We start from the raw sequence: 22,864 nt of genomic DNA on the forward strand, positions 1-22,864 counted from the left end.
GTACGTCTGTGAGGTTTATCTCCTGCCGTACGTTTCCAACTCTCCTGTGTTTCTCCAGCATCCTGTCCATGTGGCGCCTTAATGTGTTTGTTCACGTTTCACCCCCAGAAGCAAATGTTCCTAGAAGCAAATGTTTACAATCTGCTGGACACGCGTCGCCGTCCACGTCCCTGCACTCTCCGGGTCCTGTCGTTGCATGTTAAAGCTCCTGTACCGCACTGGAGGGCTTAAGCAGAGGGGAAATTCCGTTTTCAGCAAAAGAGAGAGAAGACCTTTGCTCTCCTTCTGCCAACTGCGAGTCCAGTTCAACTCATTGGGCTTCAGTTCACGTTCTTGCCATCAGCAATTATTCTCTGACAGGATTTGCCGAGCCTTCAGAACATCCGCCGTAAAGAGAAGTCGTCAGATGTCCCTAAATGGATCCTGAAAGTTCAATCTGCTTTTGTGCAGCACGTCACGGTTCAGGGGTCCGGGCGATCGTGTTGGACATGGTGGGGGTTTGAGCAGTGCTGCCTGTGATCCTACCTACTGACGCTGGGGGTCATCATGCTAGTTTCAGCGTGCGGCCCCTCCAGTCGATGCAGATGTGGCCTGTGGTTCCTGTAGCCTTTCTCTGCTGTGTATGCGTCGATGACAATAAGCGGTTTGCATTTCAAGTGGTTTGAACCCCAGCGAAAGTGCATGAGGGTTTGCCGGGGAAATGAAAATATTGTTCGATTACTGGAGGAAAGTCCGATCCCGTTAATCGTCACCATCCTCCTTTCACACCGTCGGTCATGTGACGGAGGACGAGCCCAGTACACACCGTCGGTCATGTGACGGGGGACGAGAAACCACAGCAATCAGTTTAATTTATATAGTGTCTTTTTATATACTCAGGTGAAGAACAGTCAGTAAGAAAGTAAGTAAGTGTCTCGCAGTATAAAGCAATAAAATTGCAGGCAAAAATCAAACAAAAACATAAAAAGAGAAAATAAAATGGTAAATATAGTGCAGGTTCTGGTGCTGAAAATATGCAGCACTCTGGCTAAAGGGCAGCATAAAGAGCAGAGCGAGGAAACTGGTTCCAGGTTGTATATTTTGGGATACTATGCTCAGAGTGTGTGCAGGAAAGGGGATATTTAACAGCATGGTGACTGTGAGGACAGGGGATACTTAATAGCATGGTGACTGTGAGGACAGGGGATACTTAATAGCATGGTGACTGTGAGGACAGGGGATACTTAATAGCATGGTGACTGTGAGGACAGGGGATACTTAATAGCATGGTGACTGTGAGGACAGGGGATACTTAATAGCATGGTGACTGTGAGGACAGGGGATACTTAATAGCATGGTGACTGTGAGGACAGGGGATACTTAATAGCATGGTGACTGTGAGGACAGGGGACCTACCATATGAATCTGTCGGTGGCGTTATGGCAGAATCCACAGGTCGTACTTTCCAGTTGAAAGTCAGCCTTGGGTTCCGAATTTAAGCTTCTGGATTCCAGCAGGGACGGTAAACTGGCCTCTGCCATCACGTTTGGTTTGAACGTGCTTGGAAACAGGAATCCATAATTAGGGCTCTGTGGGTCTGACGCACAGCTTCAATGTGAAGGTTTTTATCTTATTTATTTTTTAATCAGAGGAGCCGGCAGAAAATTAAATAAATATTAACATGGGATCACGGACTGGTTCCGTTCGCTCTCCTCGTCCCTGGAGTCACATGAGTAGACAGGGGCGGGGCTAAATCGCCACGGCTGTCTCCCTGCTCTGTACCGATCCCTGTGTCCTCCCCGTTTGCCACATCAGGCAAGACCCCCTACCTGATGTTCACCAACCGGCACGAGATCCGCCGCATCGACCTAGTGAAGAGGGACTACACGCAGGTGGGGCCCACGCTGAAGAACGTGGTGGCGCTGGACGTCGACGTGTCCACCAACAGGATGTACTGGTGTGATCTGTTCCACCGCAAGATCTACAGGTAACCGGCACGAAGCTTCTGGCACACCGTGACCTCTGACCTCAGTCTGTGCTCGTAAGAGTACTTGGATTGAAATGTTTTAAAATAGCTTTTCCAGAAGAAAGGTGAAGTAAAACTCTATAGTCTTAAAATATTTTGAGATGCTAGGATATTTTCAGTAAAGCAAGCCAATCCTCAGGCTGGGTTTTCTGGGCTCTGGTCCAACTCTGGCCATCTGAAATACCCAGAGGCGAGCTTCATTCCTCCAGCGTCTCTGAAACACAGTTGAATGCAGCGCGTCGATCGCAATCATGCCTCTGAAGCCTCGTTTTAATCTTCACGCGGCACTGACCTCGTTCTCTCTGCTCACCGAGATGCTTAGAAGAGGAACGGTAATAGAGGCCTCTGACGCAAGTCCCCCCAACACCCAACAACGCTGACTCTTCTCGAAAACAAAGTTTAGGAGAAGAAACAGCCAAAACTTTGGTGGAACTTCACCCAGTTCTCCTTCTTAGCTCTGCTGGCGAGTCTCAGTGCTACATACCGTGATTTATGTGGCGGCCCTCCTCCAGTAATTAATTCTGATTAGCGCCACTCAGGTCGATGAGACCTTACCCTCCAACAGTAATTAAGATGTTTAAGGCCTGGACAAAAATGTTTGCAATTAGGATTGCAATCTGCTTTCTATGTTTATCCAATTAATACGGGGTAATTCTGGTCAGTATCCTTCTCGATGACCTGCAGACTAATATACCTCTCATTTGAACTGCAGGGATGAGTGGATTCTCCTTATCTTTGTCCTGTCCTGTTCTGCTGCCTATAAACTAGCCTAATTAGGTCACCGCCTTCCTAATAATAGACATCTCAGTGGATTGTGTTCGTAAGGGGCATTAGACAGAGATACTTCTCCAGAAGAGTGCCACTCTGTTCCAGTGTGCAGTAGAAGGAAAACAAGATATTAAGAGGGACTGGCTGTCTGAGGTTGTACTGGGTATTGCATGGCGTTGTGCTGTGCTGGGTGTGTCCTGCTGCAGGTCCATGCGAGTGTGACTGCGTGTGACTGTGACTGCGTGTGACTGTGACTGCGTGTGCTTGTCTGTTCTCTCTCCAGCGCGCACATCAGCAAGGCCAGTGACTCCTTCCAGCAGGTGACCCTGATTGACTCGGCGCTCTTCTTGCCTGGGGGTCTGGCTCTGGACTGGGTCCACAAGAACCTGTACTGGACTGACTCCGGGGACAAGAGCATCTCCGTGATGACGGTGGATGGCAAGAAGAGAAGGATCCTGATCAACACAGAGCTGAGCGAGCCCCGCGCCATCGCCGTCGACCCCAAACAAGGGTGAGACCTCTGGGTTCGACACTGGGAACGGGGGGGAGCCATGATTCATACTTTATGGGCTTTATCTTATCCTTAGCCAATGACATGTTTGGATAAATGAGTGACAGGGGAAGGAACACACTGTGGGCCAATCAGCTTTCAGCTTGGGCCAGTGCCCCTGTGGCCCCACCCATGTACACACCCCTGGGTGGAACCCATGTTGACTTGTACAATATAATTGGCGTCTCTCTTCTCTCAGATTTATGTACTGGTCTGACTGGGGAGTGCAGGCTAAAATAGAGAAGGCGGGCCTGAACGGAGTGGACCGCCAGATTCTGGTGTCCGAGATGATTGAGTGGCCCAACGGCATCACTTTGGGTAAGGGCTCGACTCTGGAGTGAAAGTGTTTCCCTGCTCTATAGTATGGTATTTACAGCCAGCCGGCCAGGAGTTAGCAGAGATGGATGGAGTAGGTAGCATACAGGGCATCTCGATGCTTTATTTATCCTTAGGGATGAGAATGTGGCCTAAAAAATGTGCTCAGGGCTATTTTGGGTTTGTGTCTCAGACTTGCCCAACAGACGCTTGTACTGGGTGGACTCCAAACTCCACCTCATCTCAAGCATCGACTTCACGGGCACCAACAGGAAGGTGCTGCTGTCCTCGGCAGACCAGCTGAGTCACCCCTTCGCTCTGACCGTGTTTGAGGTAAGCAGTGGGTGGCCAGGGTAGGGTGGGTCACTGAGGTAGGGTCGGGACACATGGCGCGAAGGATCAAGGCAGCATGAAGTAGGCGGGGCCCACCAAAGTGGGGTCAGGACACACGGCGCAGAGGAGCTGAGAAGCAAAAAGCTGGCGGGGCCCACTGAAGTAGGGTCGGGATGCACGGCATGGAAAAGCCGGGCAGCACAAAGCAGGCGAGGCCCATTCAGGGTTTAATCTCATGCGATCCTGTAATTTATCTCCCAACCTCAAAGCCGAACAGAATATAAAGCCTTCATTTCTCAACTTTTACGGCAGAATATTTGTGGAAGCCATCAGATCTTGGCTTGTTCACTGGAGGGCTGAGTGACCCCCGTGGGATCAGACGCGGCCGAGCCCGATTTTTAAAGCTTCCTCTTGCTACGACAGGAACCCGACGCTGGCATGACCTTTACGGCTCCAGATATTTGATATTTACATGCCGCCTGGGTTATTTGGCTGCTTATTTACAGCGAGTGTGGAACGCATCCTGCGATTGCCAGAGCCCCCAACCCCCCCACCCCCCTCCCAAATGTTCACACACCGGTTCCAGGGGATTTTAGCATTCCTGTCACTGTGTCACGCCGCACGCCTCAGGAAAAGGTGGCCAAGGACTCAGGGCCGCCGCTAATGACATTTTGGAGCCTGTTGTGTTTTTATTTTCTCCTGGCCAGGCGGGCAGAACCTGCGAGGTGGAGTGACTCATCCCGGGTCTAGTGTGACGCCGGCAGCCTTGTTGGGGCAGCCCAGCCAGTACCCTGTACCCCCCCCAGGCTTACAGTTTCCCCGTCCCCTGCCGCCTCAGTCTTGAGAAATGCAGGAATATTAAGTGGGACTGGACCTGATGACCACCTGTGACGAAGCTGAGGAGCTAGATCGGTCACCAGTTTAGATCCCGGAATGGGAAGGGCTGTTGTATTTCTGTTTGCTGAATCGGTGCCCCTGTGGATAGATAATTTGTTAAAAGCCTCCCTACAGGAACAGCTAAAGCTGCCCGTTCCCAGACACGGCTCTGTGCCGCTCAGGGATTCTTACGCTACCTCGAGGATTTATTTATGCCGCATTTTAATGCAAGAATCATTTAATTAACTGAGGTGCTTGGGAAGGTTACCACTTAGTGGTGAAACACAGGCCGTGGTGGGGGGGGGGGGCTTTGGTGTACAGCCATATGGGCAGTAACGCTGGCTGGTGAGGCAGGGGGTGCCGTGACAGAGCCACGCTCCACACACCGCTGACATGATGACAAGGCCGGGCCTCCCTTATAGCTCACCTGGTTTTTTTTTTTTGTTTCCAAGGCAACCAGATATTTCTACTTCTGTCGAAGGTTTCCTTGGAGGGCGATGGGGAAAGGATAAATAAAAAAAAAATCCTACACTCGTGCAAACGGAAAATAACCCCCCCCCCCCCCCCACAGAGAGCCTGGAATTTAGACATCTAACCCACCAGGCAGCTGGGTATTCTGGGCTGTGCAGTCTGCATCCAGCCCCCTCTCAGCCGGATCACATGACCGCATCCCTCAAACTCCTGATAGCGCCTGGTGGGTGTTTATGATGGACCCGCAGGGGCTTGTTCTGAATGCCGCTGATCGACAGGCTGACTCTTGGTCTGCAGGACAGGCTGTACTGGACCGACCTGCAGAGAGACGCCATTTTCAGCGCCAACCGTCTGACAGGCAGCGACGTGGTCACGTTGGCCGAACACCTGAACAACCCGCACGACATCGTGGTGTTCCACGAGCTGCGGCAGCCCAAAGGTCAGTGCCTCAGGCCTCCGGCGCATTCCGCAGCTCCCCTCCTCCTTCAAGGAGACATAAATTTAGGCTGAAAGTTTGGTGGCAGTGTTACAAATAAATCAATTTTAATAAGGCAGAAGGAGCTGAGGAGACTGATTGGCAGGTTTTGGGCACCAGGCTCACACAGTGGTGACCTCTTATTGGCTGTTATGGGTGATAAACGGGTTCTAAACAGGAAGTGACATCATGTGACTATAGGGGGGGCTAGGGGGGTTGGGGCAGCAAGATTCTGACAACATGCCAAGGTTTCCAGGTAGAAAAGCCTGTCTGTATTCCTGTGGGGCAGGAAGAGACTCTGTGTGTGTGTGTGTGTGGATGTGTGTGTGTGTGTGTGTGTGTGTGTGTGTGTGTGTGTGTGTGCGAGCGGGTTTACCTATCCTTATGGGGACACAATGTCCCCATAACGTGATAAATATCCGTTATTTTATAAAAATCGGTGACTGCTATGAAAAAACTAAAAATGCAAAAACTCTTGTATTTTGTTAGGTTACTTATGGTTATGGTTAGGGCAGGGTAGGGGTTAAGGTTGTCATAGTTAGCGTTAGCATTTTTCCCATTGAAATGAGTGCGAGTGTGTGTGTGGCGTACGTGCGTGCTGTGAGTGTGCGAGTGCTGGGAGTACGTGTGTGTGTGTCTAAGTATGTGTGAGTGTTTTTCCTGCCCTACTCCTACATTGCTGTTACTCAGTAAAAACAAGGTGTCGGTTCAGATAGCTAATGTCTCCTTTGTGGTGCAGTTTGACCGGAAGCAGTCAAAGCAGCGTCTGAACTGGAGAGGTTAAAGAAACAGGCGCAGCAGTGAAAAGTGTGTCAATTAACATGGGCACGGAAAAATGTGCTGTGTTCTGATATCGCTGTATGAATTATTCATGAATGGCCCGACAGATTCCTTTGTATGCGCTTTGTCAGACAGAAGGTGTAATTTTTAAAGAAACCAAAGTGAATTATTCCCTAATATGAAACCGAATCCTGCCAGGGTAGAGATTTATACTGCCGTGTGTGCCCCTCATCAGGAGCTAAAAGCCGCTGTTGCTCGAGGGCTTTGTGAGACACGGGTTTAAAAAAAAAAAACAATGTCTTGATTTTTGATGTAGTGAGGTTCTGAAAGCAATGTCTGATAACTCTCTCAAGCTGGACAGGTAACAGTAACATCTCTTCCACTTTCCACTGGTCGTAAAGGAAGGTTTTTATGGGTCTTGCGGAAGCAGACTCTGTGATGTGGATGTACTCAAACCGTTTGTTCTTAAGACTGAAAGCATGACTCATGTCTGTTTTCAGAATATATGGGCATGTATGCTTTTGTAGGTAATGTAAAATAAAGACATGGACTGTCATTATTGTCAACAATTGTGTATTCCGGTTAAATTAATGTCGTGTGTGTGTGTCTGTGTCTGTGACCCCACAGCACCAGACAGCTGTAACATGGGGGGTGTCCACAATGGAGGGTGTGAGTACCTGTGTCTGAAAGCCCCCCAAATTACGGAGCACTCCCCCAAGTACACCTGCGCATGCCCTGACGGTAAGGAGCTGGGTCCAGACATGCGGAAATGTGTGCCAGGTGAGCCCCTCCCCTGCCGCCTGATCGCCTGTGCTGATTGGTTGAGCTGCTCATGGCGAGGGTTCGCAGGCCAGGCCACCTTGTGGCTGCTCAGTGCCCGATACGGTAGCATGAATCCTGAGAAAAGGGACCGATTCAGGGCACTGAGCCGACAGTCGCTGGGTTTTTAAGAGCGCAGAGCGTCCTCAAATGAGAATAAGGTGGACAATACTGCTCCCTCCGCCCCCCGCCTCATCTCCCCCGCCATACTGGCTGGCAGTCTGCTCCTGTCCACTGGCATGGTGGCACTGGAGTCAATATCTGGCAACCGGATACAAATAACAAGTGTGTATAGTCAAATGTCAGGGTCGTGTGAGGTACAGATCCGGCCTCAGTGCTTTTATATAATGAGGAACATTTCCTTAATATTACGGTACTTACCATGGTATAATGACCTTTTTTCATATTACTGCTGTTCCTCCATCCCATGTTCAAGCCACACACATGAGTGACAGGTGTCTGCTGTTAGTGTTACTCACTGCGCCTCCATACTGCAGTTTCCTTTAGGATTAATGAAATGTCTGTCTGTCTGTCTGTCTGATCACCCATCTGTCCATCCATCCATCCGTCCGTCTTTTTAAGGGCTATGATTGTTCCTGGACAGTAGGTCTGTCCTCACTTCGTGCTCTATTAATTTTTGACCAGCTTCCTTGTCTTTCAGCTTCACCACCCATCAAATCCAAAACGACTCCCGCGGCCCCCAGGCGCGCCCCCACCGTCTCAGCTGGCACATCCGAGACTTCATCAGTAGCCCCAGAGACCACAAGGGCGTCCGTGTCCCCGAAGACCTCCACCCGCACGCCTGCCCCCTGGTCCTCCGGCCCGGGCAGCAGGATGGCCCCCACGGCCCTGCGGCCCTCCCCCGGCATGCAGCCCGATGGCGCCCTGGGGGAGAACACCAACATGTCCCACCACTGTAAGCAGGCGGCCGGCCCGCTCACCTCACACTAAATAAATGTTACTGTTTATAAGCGAAACAATGGTGCACTGGTAATAATGCAAATAAATCTAATAGAAAAACAAATTAATTCTGCTTATAGAAATCTGCAGACTCCAGCAGGAGGATGGAGGATGATAAACTGCTGCAGTACTGGAATATGCAAATGAGTGTGATGAATGTGAGGTGCTGGACATGACCTATAGAGGGCGCCAGAGGGAAGCTGTAGTAATAATGATGTGGTAATGTGGCATATCAGCTTGAGATTGGGCAGCACCAGGATCATGGATCTTATGTGCTGAAAGGTGACCGTAGGAGTGAATTTTAAAGCAGTTTGGGGTTAATGCTGAATCTGTAAAGCCTCCATCAGTGTTGTGAGAATCGGTAAAGATCTTGCCTATGGTTATACTCCGAGGCAACCTTGCTGTGTTAAATCTCCAAATATTTGAGCCCAGAATACGAAAAATAACACAATGGCGTCATCCCCTAAAGCACGGGATTCTCACATCTCTCCTTGCAGCTCTCCAGCTGTGAGTCTGTCACCTCCACTTAGAGGTCGCATGACATGCTATAACTAGCTTTGGCAGGGAGGGGGCATGGCGATCTGAAGGCCCGCAGTGATTTACGGGGTGCGGTTCCTGTCTGCGGCGAGCAGGACCCCCCCAGCCGTTCCCGTCACACCCCCTCGTTACAGCTTGTTAAGATCGCCCCGAGGAGCGCGTTCCATTGAAGGGGCGAGCAGGTGTCTCGCGGTGCGTGGCTCAGCTAATTACGGCCACGAGCGTCCCTCTACCTTTCAGGGGAAATGGACGCCATTCTTCTCTAATGCATTTTTAATGCGCTCCACTCTCCAGTTGCAGTTGTGGTTTTGGCATCCAGCTAGCTTTTCTGTATATGCATGCAATCCAGATCTCCCCCCTCAAAAACTTTGGTCGCATGCAAAGACGCCACCGAGGATGATGGGAAAATACTCGCTGTGCTGTGTGGGGTTTATCCCCCTCCCCCCCACACACACACCTTCTAAGGGTCAGTCATGACACTTTGTTCCCAGACTCCCTAACTTCTATTTTTAACATGGCGCCTGTCGCTCCTGACACTAATTGGACTCCTTGCGTGCGATTTCCGCATCCGAAGGAGCCGCTTTCAGGAGTCGGCACGCTGCTGGTTATCACTCCCCCGCAGGGCGGCTCCCAATCAGTGATCCGTAACAGCGAGACATAGAACATTAAAAAAGTGGCATCATAAGAGACGGGAATCTACCAGCTTGAGCAGAGCAGGCCTTTAATCCCCGGTGCGTGTTCCCTTATTGTAGCTCTGAAGGCGCTTTTTAAGCAGGGAAAGCTGTACAGCACATGTTAATGCCTTCCTGTAGGGTACCTTCTGCCCGCTGCACTGTTGAGTAACTGGCAGGCCCTCCCTCCGCTCGAAAAACTCAAATACCACTGTCTCTTTCCAGCTGGGAATGAGCACTTTCTCCTTGGCAACCAGGTGGTGGCAGCATTGAGCATCGTCATCCCTATAGGTAGGTGCCAAAACACAGCAGTCCCCCCCCCCCCCCCCCGCCCAGTCCGCTCAGCCCGACGCTCTTGCTTGTTATTCATGTCCTGTTTAGCCTCAGTGCCTGAAGTAACAGGATTAGGGCAGTTTTGTCTGTACCAGGATTCATCTGCACTGAGATCACGTTACCTGCATTTTAAGGAGAATGACTGGTGCGAGCGGATTAAGAGAGCAGCCTCGTACAAGGGAACTTCCCGCCTGAGAGCCTGACTGCTATTCAGTGATGATGACACCAGTTAATGTCATTGGCTGTGGGACCCGTCAATCATCTGCCTATGATGGGAGGTGGGGCACCGGTGGGGTTCCAGCGCTGAAAGCCCGCCTTTAAGCTCCCCTCTTTCTCTCTCTAAAATAGCTCTCTATTTTGTTTCTACATCTCGCCCCGAACTGTCTGCAGTAATTGTCGACTGAGGCCTTTCATGACACTCAGCATTAAACCAATAATTTAGGCTGATGAAACGTTACGGTTTGTTTGCCGGTCAAAGCGGTCAAGCAGCCAGTGCGGGGGCCCCTCAGCAGGGGGCGGCAGAGAGTCATTACCCCCCACTGTGCTCGGGGAGGCTGTATTCCGAACCTGCCGTCGCATCACGCTTCTGCCTTTACCCTTTTGTGCCCCCTCCCCCTCCACCCACACGGCCGAAATAGCTCGTCTTGCCGGCAGCCTGTGGAATGCAACTCATCCCCTGCCCTGACCAATTAAATTGTAACTTAAATAAAAATTCTATCCACAATCACGAGCAAGATAAACTGTTAGAGGATGGATGACAGATGGATAAAGATTCTACTTTGCCATTGGAGGGATTAGTCAGGCTTTCGCTCAGCACTTATAAGTATGCGTCTTTAGTGTGCTTACTCCGCCCCCTGGATGCATGCGTCCTGACGTGTCCTCTGCAGATCGGCTCGTGTTAATGCTCCGCAGTGCCGGCGGGCTGTGTGTTAAACGCATGCAGTTCCTGTCGTTGCTACAGTGGTCGCCGGCCTCCTCTGCAGCGGTGGCTACCTGATCTGGCGCAACTGGCGGCGGAGGAACACGAAGAGCATGAACTTCGACAACCCCGTGTACCGGAAGAGCGCTGAGGGGGAGGAGGACGAGATCCACATCGGCCGGACCGAGTCGCTGGGCCACGTGTACCCAACCCTGCCAGCAAGCAGCGGAGTCACCGGCGGAATTTGTCAGCCCTTCATCTCACTGCCATTAGGGGGCAGCAGTACGCCTGACCCGGGGACACACTGGTACGCGGGACAGCCAGCGCTCTCTGGCACCAAGTGAGACTTCGGCCAGGAAGGGACAGCTGCTCTGGCACATGCACAGCGACCCTGTCGCCTAGGCGATGCGGGTCACGTCCAGTCCAGCCTGTGCCCGGTGACTTGCAGAAACTTACCTAATCATTTTTTATACAGAGTTTGGGAACAATCAGAGTGTTATTTTTGATGACAGTCACAAATGGATGCATTTCAGCACTGTTACTCGCTTCGTTCTCTCATGTCACGTATGAGAGGCCTTCGATCAAGCAGAATCACCTTCCAGCCTTTTTTTTCAACTCCAGGCCCGCCCGCACGTCAGCTCCAAAGAACGGAAACACGGACGGCGCCTTGAAAGATGGGACAGGCTGCGATGACGTCATCCCCACGCATTCAGGGATGCAGCAGTCTGCTGCTCCTTTCATCTTTCATCCTGAAATGTCTTCTGAAATTGCTCTCGGGTGTTGGCTTCTAGACAGCAAGGTCGGTGGTGCTGACTGGGCTGCCCCCATGAGCCAAACTGGCTTCTTGGCCTGCGTCCCGTTGCCCAGTGTCCCCGCTGGCAAAAAAGCTGTGAAGCTGGCTACCTGCGGTCTTGTGCGTTTTGGGAGATAGCGTGGCGAGGAACAAAAAGCATGGCTCACCCTCAATCCGAGGCTGTCGACACAATGGGCCGGTTTTGGCTGGTTTTATGTCGCATTGTGCCAGCTGCAGTGGCTGACAAAATAACTGGCAGCATTTTTAGTATGTGTTAACGCTTCCTGGGTGCCCTCTAGGGGGCGCTTGGGTCAGTCTTTCCCTGATGTTCACATCTTTCACATCTGAAATGTCATTGTCTCCTGGGGAATCCTTAAGTGGAACTGGGGTCCAGCTGTTCAGTAACATCTAAGCTCCCTGCTCGCTAGAAAACATTTTACCCAGCATGCTCTGCTGTCCTCACTGGAGTTTATAGTCAGTTTAAGGTATCAGTAAGGTATAAATATAAATGTGCAGCAAGGCTGAGGGACATGAGAGAGCAGAAGAAAGGAGTGGTTTTGGGGGAGATTTTGGTGTGTTTCCCTGGGGGAAGGCTGGTGACCGTGGCTGTGTTCTCCAGTGCAGGGATTCTGCTCCCACAATGCTTTGCGGTCAGAGATCAGCACAGTGGCTCTTGCTGTGACTTTTTCCATGCAGGTGACTGATCTGGGAAGAGCAAGGTGCTGTGCCAGCGTGTCAGAAAGCTCATCGTCGTAGTGGAACCTGCAGCGTCTGCCCGTCTGGTTGGGGCCTTACAGGCTGGGTAGCCGATACAGAGATTTAATATATGGCTGAATGAAACATGGCACTTTCATGGGAGCTCCTGAATTATTCATACTGCTATGGAAGGCCGATTAACCTCTGGACAAAGGATCCGAATGAAAAAGATGAGTAGAGACAAGTCTTATAGAAGTAATATCTTTTTAAGATATGAAAGTGTTGTGCGGCCATATAGGTAGGGACGAAATGCAAAAGATTACATATTAAAAGAGAAAATGCTGATGCTACCCAATGAAAGCAATGTATTGTGAATTAAAATGTACTCACGACATTAAAGTGTATAACAGTATTTTGCATTTTCATATATGCAATATTGTGCCTGTATTATACATTGAATTTTTCAATATATGATACAAGCATGCCATTTTTTAACAAAAAATATTTTTGAGAGTATTTCTTATACTTTATATGTTTAGTGCAGTGTTTTTAACATATAGAAATATTTCTTATGTGTTGGATCTTTTATTTTAATGTAGATATATTGTTTTTTAAGAATTAACGGTTGTTAATCCTTAACTAGTTATGCTGGCTGAATGTGGGGGAATCCAGCCATCTCAGAACTGTTCCTCCCCAGCTCACGTGTAAAACGTGACATAGGACATCCGTGTCAGTAGATGGCACTGTTGCAAGGACTGGTGAGGCTAGTGAGATGAACGATTGCCACCACCTGCATCACACTTGGGAAAAATGAACAGTAGGATTTCACATTCTTGTGAGAGCAAGAATGACATCTCTGGTTGTGGTGGCAATCCATCATGCGGCGTGGGGAATTGGCCCAGAGACAGAGGTTTACTGGGGATGCAGCTGCAGTGGGGCCAACAGGTTTGGAATTGCAGGAAATGGAAAGTAGGTGTGTAGAGTCATGGGTGAAACCAACACATGAATACAGTTTGTGGAGAAGGGGATAGGAATCCAATCAATACAAATGCATCTGGTCACATGACCATCTGGCCATCTGAAGAGGCCACACCCCCTCCTTTCTCTCACCGGTATCTTGTGCTCATTCGCTGTTTTCCCTCCATGCCTGGATGCAGTAGGTCAAGATGGCGAACATGCAGAACAAAAGGAGGGAATGACGTGCTATGTGAGTATGGCGCTCAGCTCCCGCGGAGATCTGCTTATCATTCGAATCAGCGCTCCTTCATGTTTCGGTTACAGGGGCCTGCGGCTAATTTTGAGCGACTTTTCAGTTTCGCTTTGCTCCATCTGTTTGATATGCGGGCGCACAGGTTGCCGCAGGTGGGCGGTCCTCGCACGGCTCCCGCACGTAATTGGCACGTTCGCTCAGTGTGGGCCGCTCAATAACAGCATCCTCAATGTGAGACAGGTAGCGTGAGTCATGGAAATGGCCCCTTGCTCGTTAAGTGTTTAAATGTCTCTGATTGGACCGTGCCTCTCTGCCAGATAAAACAACAGTGCCTCCTCTGGTCACCCCAGGGAATGCCAATTAGCATAAGTGTAATGGTGTGCAGATGGCCTCCTGTCTATCAGAGAACGGCCCAAGCCTTCTGAGGTGAAACTTTCACTCATTCTGGACCTCCTCAGCCTCCATCTGCCTGCTGTAATTGAAGTGTGCGTTTGTGTTGGAGATGGACAGTATCTGGGGACTACAAAGCTTAAAACTAAAATAAGAAGTACTATAAAACTTCTGACTTTAGCCAGGCACTGTCGTCCAGTAACCTTTTTAAATCACAAACTTTTCCTTTTCTGATTAGCGATGGCCGCTGGTGTTTTCCTGCAGAGGTCCGCTGATTAGCAAGCGGCCCGCTGTTCACGTTGCTATGAGACCTCGGAGCATGAAACGAAGGGCTCCCGGCAGCTAGAGTGAAACCTGAAGAGATCATTTCTGTCTCCTGGATAAGCCTGTGTGCCACAGTGCTGTCTTCTAAGTGAGACTGGAACAGGTATTACTGCTCTGCCATCTTACCCTCCACTGCGACCATGACCTCTGTCCTGCTTAGATCCTCATTATTGAAAGGCCAGGTGTCTCAAAAGGGCCAGAGCTCATTGGTCAGCTGCCAGGTGTTTGGACGGCTAGGCCAATCCGTGGCCTCTGTTTGGATCTCAGCACCGAATCACCCTTATGTATCCTGTGTGGGCGTTTCTGCCCTTAAAATGGGCCCAGGGTTTGCTGTCAATTCCCTGATTCTAATTGCAATGTTCATGTCATGTTGATAATATGTTTTTATTGTGTGTTACTTGGGGGGGATGGTCATATATTTTTGTGTCTTTTTTTGTCAGTATAAACAAGGTTTTATGGGGGGCTGGCGGGGGGTTGGAGCTGGTCAGTCGTTCCTCTCTAAAGGATCCATTTTTAATGGCGATTTGTTGCACAGAATCCTTTTAAAACACCCACTACACTGTGTAAGTGTGAACATGGGTGAGTAATATGGACTTTTATCATTGTAATATGGTTTTAAATCCTGATTTGTAAATATGTTTTCATACGACGGAATTTTTGATAAGGTTTTAAATGTTTCTGTAAAGGCAAATGTGTATATAAGATTCTAGACAGAAGTGTAGACCATACATACATGAACTTACCCGGCCATTAGGATTTCTTTACTGCTTCACTGTAACACGAAATGACTTTGCCAAAGTATTTGTTTTTTTTTCTTTTACTTTGGTTGTTATCCTTTAAAGCTTAACTAAGTGTGTGGATATTGCTTTACTCCATTTGACACAGTAGATTCATGTGTATGCAGAGGTGTTATTTAATTTATTGGTGCCTTGTTTACATTTTTAAATGTGTGTGGGGGGGGGGGTTATGTCCTGGCCTCTGTATCTACATGAAATGTCTGATGTGTATGCCAAAACGGTCTCACTCATGTCTCAATGAATACAATCTGTTGACAAATATCTATATTGATATATAAAATCATAGAAAAGTTATGAGTTCCTTGTCTTTTATCCACCATGGGCTACGATGCTGAAATGCTAGGCTGACTCATTAACTGAATTATCAGCCAGTGTTGCTGGATTCCCATCCTCCTGCGTTTCATCAGTAGCATTTGCAGAATCTGCCAGAAGTGGCCGTCGCTGTAAGGTTGGTGATCTGACATTTTCTCCTGAGTCGTTTTCTGCTTGTGCAGCGTGACGCATGAATCCCTGCAGAATGGCCCACATTGTGGGGCACAGGTGCCCGGGTCTGTGTCCCCCTCTGAAATTAAATGACCTCTTTGATTTCGGACTTAAAGGGACTGGTTCTGAGCTGCTGTTCTTCTGGGCCGCGACACAATGCCGACGGCCCCAGCACATCGAGACAGGGAAGGCCAAATTGGATTTAATTTGCATTACAATTAGGAGAGTGTAACTTCAACATCAACATGTACACAGCCAACCAGAATCAGTGCAGGGGGGGGGGGGGGGGGGTAGTGGGATAGGCTGTTAGGCTGATTTCTACTTTAAAAAGTCTAGCTTGGGAAATTTACTTTGAACAGAAAGATGCATTGAAAATGAATTAAATTAATGTCTTAATCATAGACATGTACTAAGAATAACATACATGTGTTGTTACAATAATGCTTCTTGTCCCTAGACTGGTGCTCTGGACTGCTTCCCGAGCACAACAAAGGAAGCCAGACTGGACTGGTGTCGCGGCGCCCTCTAATGGACGGTATGGTTAAACTCTCAGAAACAACAATGGAACTGAACTGCATTACACATTCAAAGAGCTCGGAATAATTACACACGAGCTATTAAACGTGCTCAAGTAAACGAGCAGAGAGCCACGTAAATAATTGTTGTTTGCATGTGGTATGTAATTACACAGCAATATAAATGTAGATAAAAAGCAATTAAAAATTTCGTAGTGCAAAATACCGTCAGCTGTGTTTGCTTTGGGGTCTGTGTGCAATAGACATATAATATGACTATAAAGGTCTGCCATTCGTTACGTTTTCATGTACACACGACGTGCAAGATGTACGGACAGGTCAATCATATACAGGTATACGAAGTGAACTAAATCATAATCCTAGCACGATCACAAATGGAGGCTAGTCTGCGGAATTGATATAGATGTATTTTAAAACAGCTCCATTACAAATACGGTAGTTATTTGGAATAAAACAACAGTTTGAGGCGAATTCATTTAACATTAGATGTCCTTATATATTCAAGTGCAAGACAGACTGTTTTTTTTTTTTTTTTTTCAAAACTGCTATCATTTTCTTTTTTGCGTGCCTAGACATTGTCATTGTGTATTTCTGTCCGGAAACCCTGAAGCACAATGTAAATAATGCTGAACTTTGCTTCTACGATTTCATTGAGTTATTCAGTTAACCGGATAACGGATTGCGTTACATCCTCCAAGGTGCAAACGCAGCACTAAAGGTATTCGTCTTAAAGATGACAAAATTTTCCCATTTTATATCAAACTTGAAGGTAATAAATCTAATCAAGCCATTGTTGTAAGATATGTTGCCAAAGCTATCTGTAAAGCATCCGTTAAATAGGGTAAATTTATTTATAGTTCATTCACGAGCATTTCCCCAGGCGCGTAATCCTTCGTACCCCGCAGTCGTGCATCTGTATTAGGAGTATTGAGCGCCCCTCAGTCATTTCCCAGCAAGATGAGTCTCAAAGAGCCGCGGAGCTCCTGCGTTCTCACCTGACTCTTAATGCAGTTTATTAAAGGTCTGTTTATTAACAGATTATTTAAGGTCTGATCGTTTATCACCTTTGCTAGGTGACACATCCATCGACCAGGCTGTCGCAGAAAGTGATGCTCATTCAAATCCCAGTGCCTGCGGCCATGCATAAGCTTTAGACATTTTCTTACCAGTAACTGAGTATGGGCTCATTTGTGTATAACTTAAAATAATGTTTTTACGTGAGAATGCGATTATGACAATTCGGCAGCTGGTCTGTCATGTGCCCAGATAGGATCGATGACCATCGGGGCGTAACGCAAATCGACAATTAATAGACACCAACACGGCAGTGATGAGAATAATAGTTTAACAGTTTACTGCGGTTTAGGGCAATCACTTATGCCGTTTAATTAGCTGCTACTAATGCATCCTGCATCCAAGTACGTCCTGCTTTTCAGTACTGGAACAGCGGTCATTTACGGTAATTAAATGGCTTCTCTGCATCGTTGTGGTGCCGTTTCGATCCAAAAGAACCACCAAATGACACTGAAGTAGGCAAGCTTTCATCTGAGAGGGCGCCGACTCAGAAATGCCATTTTCACTTTGTTTCGGATGGGGAGCACCGGCGCGAGGCTTGCCTATGGCGCCACATGGTCTTCGGCTGGTACTGGCAAGTTTCTGATGGATGTTTCTGAGGGGTTAATTGGGTATCAGTGTATTATGACATCGAGAAGGGGGATTTGGCTACGCACTGGAACTCGAATGAGGGACTAATGCTATTTATGAGCCGGGCTTCTCATCTACACATCTTCAGGGAAGGGAGGGGCTGTCCCCGATCTAACTTAGTGCTTCTGCATATGGAGCCCCACCCGGGAAGATGCCAGTTCCCATACAAGTTAATCACTTAAATAACTTCTGGTTGAACACATCCAGCTATTTAAAATGACCTAAGTGTGGAAGAAATGTAAAGTCCAAGTTCTCATTTACGATCAAATTAAATGATGTTTGCAGCATTCCGTGAAATACTAAATAATCTGCATTACTACCTCCAACAAAAGACCCTTTTAAACTTGATATGATAAAGTATTCCATTGTGTAAGATTCTTACAACTCATGTATTTGTTTTGAAGTAACAAAATCATGCCGTATTAAAGGATACACTAGTTAGCAAAGTTATCAAAATTGTGCTTGTTTATTCACCTTTCACACTCACTAGTCACTGCAAGCGGAAGACCGCGAGAGAACAGACAGGGAGTGTAAATATGTACATCAAGGATGAAAGGAATTATTTAGTTCTTTGAGACAAAACCAGACTTTTGTGCCTCTAGGAACAGAATCTGAGATCAAGTTCAACCCATCCCTAGTTAACTTTCAATGTTTCACTTAAAATTCCCCATTCTGGCCCCCCATGTGTCCAGAAGCCAAACAGGATGTCCTGTCCATTGTTTCAGAAAGCAAGACACCTTTTCATCACAGTTGGAGAGTCATAGAATTCGACTCTGATTTTATTGAATCCCTTGCTGGAAGCATTTGTGATTGTGGGCCTTAAAACAAACAGGAATGATGTGTTTCCTTGCTCGCTTGTTAATCTGCCACACAACTGTTACATAAAGAACGCTCGGTGCAAAATAATAGCTTTTCGTGACATAAGAAAATGATTGAGGAGTAACCATAGCAATATAATGCATAATAAACATCCACAACCTTTAGGTTGTTTGAATATACAGTATTTTACAATAAATATCCTGTAAACACAGGGACAGTTACAAAAACAGAAACATTGTGCTGAAAGGAGGTTATTGTGTGTGACTAATGATCTATTATCAGGCATAAAAAACTCGAATTGAGGTGCCACAGCAGCATCAAAGACCCACACTGTCCACACTGTTTTACTCTCTCTAGTTTCTCATCTGTTTTTTTTTTTTTTTTGATTGGCATACAAGGGCCCATTTCTCATTGGACAACAGCCGATGGAAATGACTCAAGCAGAATGTCCACAGATATTTGAGTATTTTTTTTTTTTTAAGGTTAGCAGTGCTGGCCTCGGTGCCACGTGATCTGAATGGAGGCCTTGTTACCCCATGGGGTGAAAATGAGACGACTGTTCAGAGGGGCACGCTGGTGTCCAGGGCCTTGCTGACTGTGTGGGATCGCAGAAGGTCAACAATCTCCGAGTGGGACGCCTTTGTCGCCAGAGAGAGAGCAGTGTTGCCGTCCTGGGGGAGGCCGCGGAGGGAGGGAGACAGACAGATGACAGAGGCGAAACAAAGAACATGCGGGGCTGGTATTTATCTTTGGGTCGGGATCAGAATCAGAATTCACTTTATTGGTCAGGAACACCAACATGTACTGGGGATTTGTTTTGGTGGTATTAGTGCTTACAATCACAGAAAACATAGAACATAAATTAAGAGAAATAAATAAGTAGAAATAAAGTAAATAGAATAAAATATAGGTAAAATAACTGAGGTTTTACTCTTTACATTCATCTGACATGTTTGCACTGTGTGAAATGACAAAGAATAGTTTTTGTCCACAAGATGGTGACATTTATATATGTCAAAGATCAAAACCTGCATTTCATGTTTGTGTTTTATTCATTTCAGCATCTGGGATATTTCACTAGTGGGACTTGCGCTTGAGGCACTTGCCTAACCCTAACACATCCATGCTGCTTTATGGGTCCCCCTCCTTCTGAGGTACATGGTGTGTGTCTGCATCTGTGTGCACATGCGTGTGCGTGTGCAACGCGACTCACATTGTCGGTGACGCCAGCGTCACAGCGGGCACACTCCAGCAGCAGGCGGGCGACGTCCGTGTGGCCCTGCTCACAGGCACACATGAGTGCAGTGGCACCGCTGCGGTCGCGCATGCTGGGGTCTGCCCCACAGTCCAGCAGGGGGCGCACCATGGCCACGCGCCCATGACTCGCTGCCAGCATGAGTGCCGTCTGTCCTCCCTGCCACCAGAAGCAAAGTAAAGTAAAGGACTCGTCTTGTAGTGGGTACAAGCTCTGCCCACCTAGGGGCCAATAGCTGTCTCGTACACACTGGTAGTTGAATGCTGATTGGGGCATTGACGTGTCACTCAGGACACTGCCTACACAGAGAACATCAGTCACGTGCTTTCTGTGTGGAATGATCAGGATTGCTGGGTAATGTGCAGGAGCAGTGGTACACATGGTTCAGACAGTTTATTTCTTCTGCCCTCCAGTCAGGCTTTAGGGCTCCGCCTGACGAGTGAGAACGTCCGTGTCGGCGTGATTGTTTACCCGCTGTAATCCGCCCCCCATTGCCAGCTGACGTGCGTTAGTGCGTGAGTGATGCGTGTGGGGTGTCCCCAGGGAGTACCTGGCCGGCGCGGGCGTCGACGTCACCCAGTCTCATCAGCTGCATGGCCACGCCCACGTCCTCGGGGAGGTCGGCTACGGCCAGTGCGGCCAGCATGATGGCGGAGTAGCCTGCCTCGTTCTGCTGGTTCACCTCGCACAGGCCTGGTGAGCACATTGCACCATCTCTTACACCACTGCGACCACGGACAGTCCCCTTCATGAATATTCAAAAGCAGATTTGAATAATATTGAAATTAGGGCCAAATGGTGCAGCGTTCTGACATCATAACATGAGCATAAAAAGACCTTCTTATCTTCGCACATGCAGGTGACTGAAAAGTTACAATGCCGGTACTAATCCCAGAAGGGTGATGCTGTTGTACAGCAGGGGCTTAATAGTTTAATTATTAAAACCCCAGACTACGTATTTCATAGTGGATTTACAGAAGCCCCCCAGTGTCATGGTTTGGTAGCGCGCATGCGGGGGGTCGGGGGGGGGGGGGGGTCGGAGCCTGAGGCACCTGTGTCCAGCAGTAGCTTGACGATGTGGAAGTTGCCGTGGGATACGCTGTAGTGCAGGGCGGTGTTTCCGTTCCCGTCGGCCAGGTTGACGATGATGCGGAGCAGCGAGGGCGTGGCCCCGCCAATCTGGCCTAGGTACAGGGCCACCGTGTCAGGCCGCGACGCCCTGCGGCTCGACACACGGAACCACTCCTTGTACACTGTGGCCAGGATTTGCCTCTGGAGGGCAGCAGAGGGCAAAACACCACTGAGCATGCTCACGGACGGACTATTAACACCCTTTTCCTTGCAGAATTTCAGTTCTTGTCAGATCTAGTTTAGCATAATTGTCCCCATCTGATTTTACTAACCATCTGATGAATCCTTAAGTAAGAGTAAATAACCAAAATCTGAATTACATTTATTCTGATGATATATTTGATTTAATAATTTTAAGGGTATATGAAATATTCAGACACACAGAAAGACAATAAACAAACTCACAAAAAATAATAACATATGTGAGAATAACAATGAATTTGCATGGAATCCTTACAGCAGGGTTAATCTTTATTAAATCTGATTTAGCTGAATTTCCACGCCGCAGTTTGTTTTCAGTCCGTGTTCCTGGAGTTTAGCTTGCAGTCAGTTTTGCGGAGTTATTTATCAAGCTGATTACCAATTCCAGAATCCTGCTTACTCAGGGAATGGAGGAAATAATATGGTGCTTGGAAAGAATGCATTCATTTCCGTGCCTCTAAAACACAAACTGCCTTTTTTTTCACCAGTTCTTCATTTGCTTTGTTGAGATACAGTGTGTCTGTTTTTATAAATGAATATTAAGGAAATTCCAGCAAAAGGGAATGAAAGCGCTGCATGTGTGACATTATTTGCACACCTGTTTGCTGCATGTCATAGAGAAGCTGGAGTTTATTATTACACAAGAGAGAAGACGACTGTCCAGGTTTCCCAGCATGCATCTGTGGCAGAATTAATCAAGTTTTCTGTGTTTGTGTTGTACACTGGTCCAGTTAATAACCCCCCTGTTTGGGTTTATACTGAGGTACCGATTTGATCCAAAGATGGTAACAAGAGCACCATTTGATCATCGATCATTTCTCTGTTACGGAACCAAATAGAACATTTATTCTTGCTGTGTTCTCTTTTTGTTTATAAGTTTTTAACACTTTTAAAAAAGTGTTTGTTGCTTCAAATCCCAGAAGGGACACTGTATTTGTACTTTACAGCTAAAGCAGCTGTCCTGGGCTTAGTTCTGTAAATTGTGCAGCAGTCCAAACCCGAAAGTGACGTTAATCCTGACAGTAACATGGTTAGGCGTTAGCAGGTACCATTTCGTCGTCGGGAGAGCCCATCTCTTCCAGGCGGTCATTCAGGCGACGACAAGCTGCCAGGAACTTCTCATCCATCACTTTCCTAAGAGGAAGAACCTCAGTGAGAAACACACTGGCCTCCTCAGACATGCGAAGGATCACATCTGTCTGTCTCCTAACAAATAAGTGTCAATACTGACTGAAAATTAGAACAATTAAAGCTTGCTGTGCCACCTTTTCCCCTAATGCATCATCGACAGTAAGGATCTAATGAGATTTATGTCATGATTAAACTTTATTCAGCTATATACTATATATGTAGGTGAATTTTCCAAAGCGAAATGATTACTAACATTTACTTCACATAGCTAGTGTAGCTGTAATCGGTTTGGACGCGACTCCCGAAAGACTCCCAGTAGTGGCTGAATTCCGGCTGCTGTAGTTATTGTGCCCTTTGAAGCTGTTTGGCCTGATGGCGCCCACTGGACACAGTTAGCGTAGCAGCGTAGCATAGCCGTCCGTTAGCAGGGAGAGCAATGGCAACTTATTAGTAGCTATCGTCAATGTTGTCTTCCCTGTTCCATTAGTGCGGCAGAGCGGCTCCATCAGCAAAGGTGTCCTTTCCTACTTTATCGTAGCAGAATAATCAACCATTGGCACAAATGTTAGCATAGCAGTACAG

General features: G+C 47.8%; 2 protein-coding genes across 7 annotated transcripts in view; one reads left to right on the plus strand and one right to left on the minus strand.

Moving 5' to 3' along the window:
• Positions 1-15,316, plus strand: part of LOC111847393 (low-density lipoprotein receptor-related protein 8-like) — a 94,067-nt gene extending 78,751 nt beyond the window's left edge. For 3 of the 4 annotated variants that reach the window (XM_023818525.2, XM_023818527.2, XM_023818526.2), the window contains 9 exons: positions 1,795-1,966; positions 3,057-3,284; positions 3,523-3,641; positions 3,832-3,971; positions 5,616-5,757; positions 7,201-7,353; positions 8,054-8,308; positions 9,786-9,851; positions 10,837-15,316. In XM_023818525.2, coding sequence (XP_023674293.2) covers positions 1,795-1,966; positions 3,057-3,284; positions 3,523-3,641; positions 3,832-3,971; positions 5,616-5,757; positions 7,201-7,353; positions 8,054-8,308; positions 9,786-9,851; positions 10,837-11,156 — 1,595 coding nt within the window. In that variant the 3' untranslated portion in view covers positions 11,157-15,316. The remainder of the gene's footprint in view (positions 1-1,794; positions 1,967-3,056; positions 3,285-3,522; positions 3,642-3,831; positions 3,972-5,615; positions 5,758-7,200; positions 7,354-8,053; positions 8,309-9,785; positions 9,852-10,836) is intronic. The other variant, XM_023818524.2, reaches the window with a different exon arrangement.
• A 3,179-nt stretch (positions 15,317-18,495) lies between these two features.
• The window catches only part of LOC111847419 (KN motif and ankyrin repeat domain-containing protein 4-like), a 58,980-nt gene continuing 54,611 nt past the window's right edge, over positions 18,496-22,864 (minus strand). For all 3 annotated transcript variants that reach the window (XM_072704405.1, XM_072704406.1, XM_023818572.2), the window contains 5 exons: positions 22,201-22,285; positions 20,872-21,091; positions 20,370-20,512; positions 19,778-19,978; positions 18,496-19,235 (listed from right to left, as the gene is read on the minus strand). In XM_072704405.1, coding sequence (XP_072560506.1) covers positions 19,125-19,235; positions 19,778-19,978; positions 20,370-20,512; positions 20,872-21,091; positions 22,201-22,285 — 760 coding nt within the window. In that variant the 3' untranslated portion in view covers positions 18,496-19,124. The remainder of the gene's footprint in view (positions 19,236-19,777; positions 19,979-20,369; positions 20,513-20,871; positions 21,092-22,200; positions 22,286-22,864) is intronic.

The sequence above is a fragment of the Paramormyrops kingsleyae genome, chromosome 21 (genome assembly GCF_048594095.1).
Source record: "Paramormyrops kingsleyae isolate MSU_618 chromosome 21, PKINGS_0.4, whole genome shotgun sequence".
Lineage (NCBI taxonomy): Eukaryota > Metazoa > Chordata > Actinopteri > Osteoglossiformes > Mormyridae > Paramormyrops > Paramormyrops kingsleyae.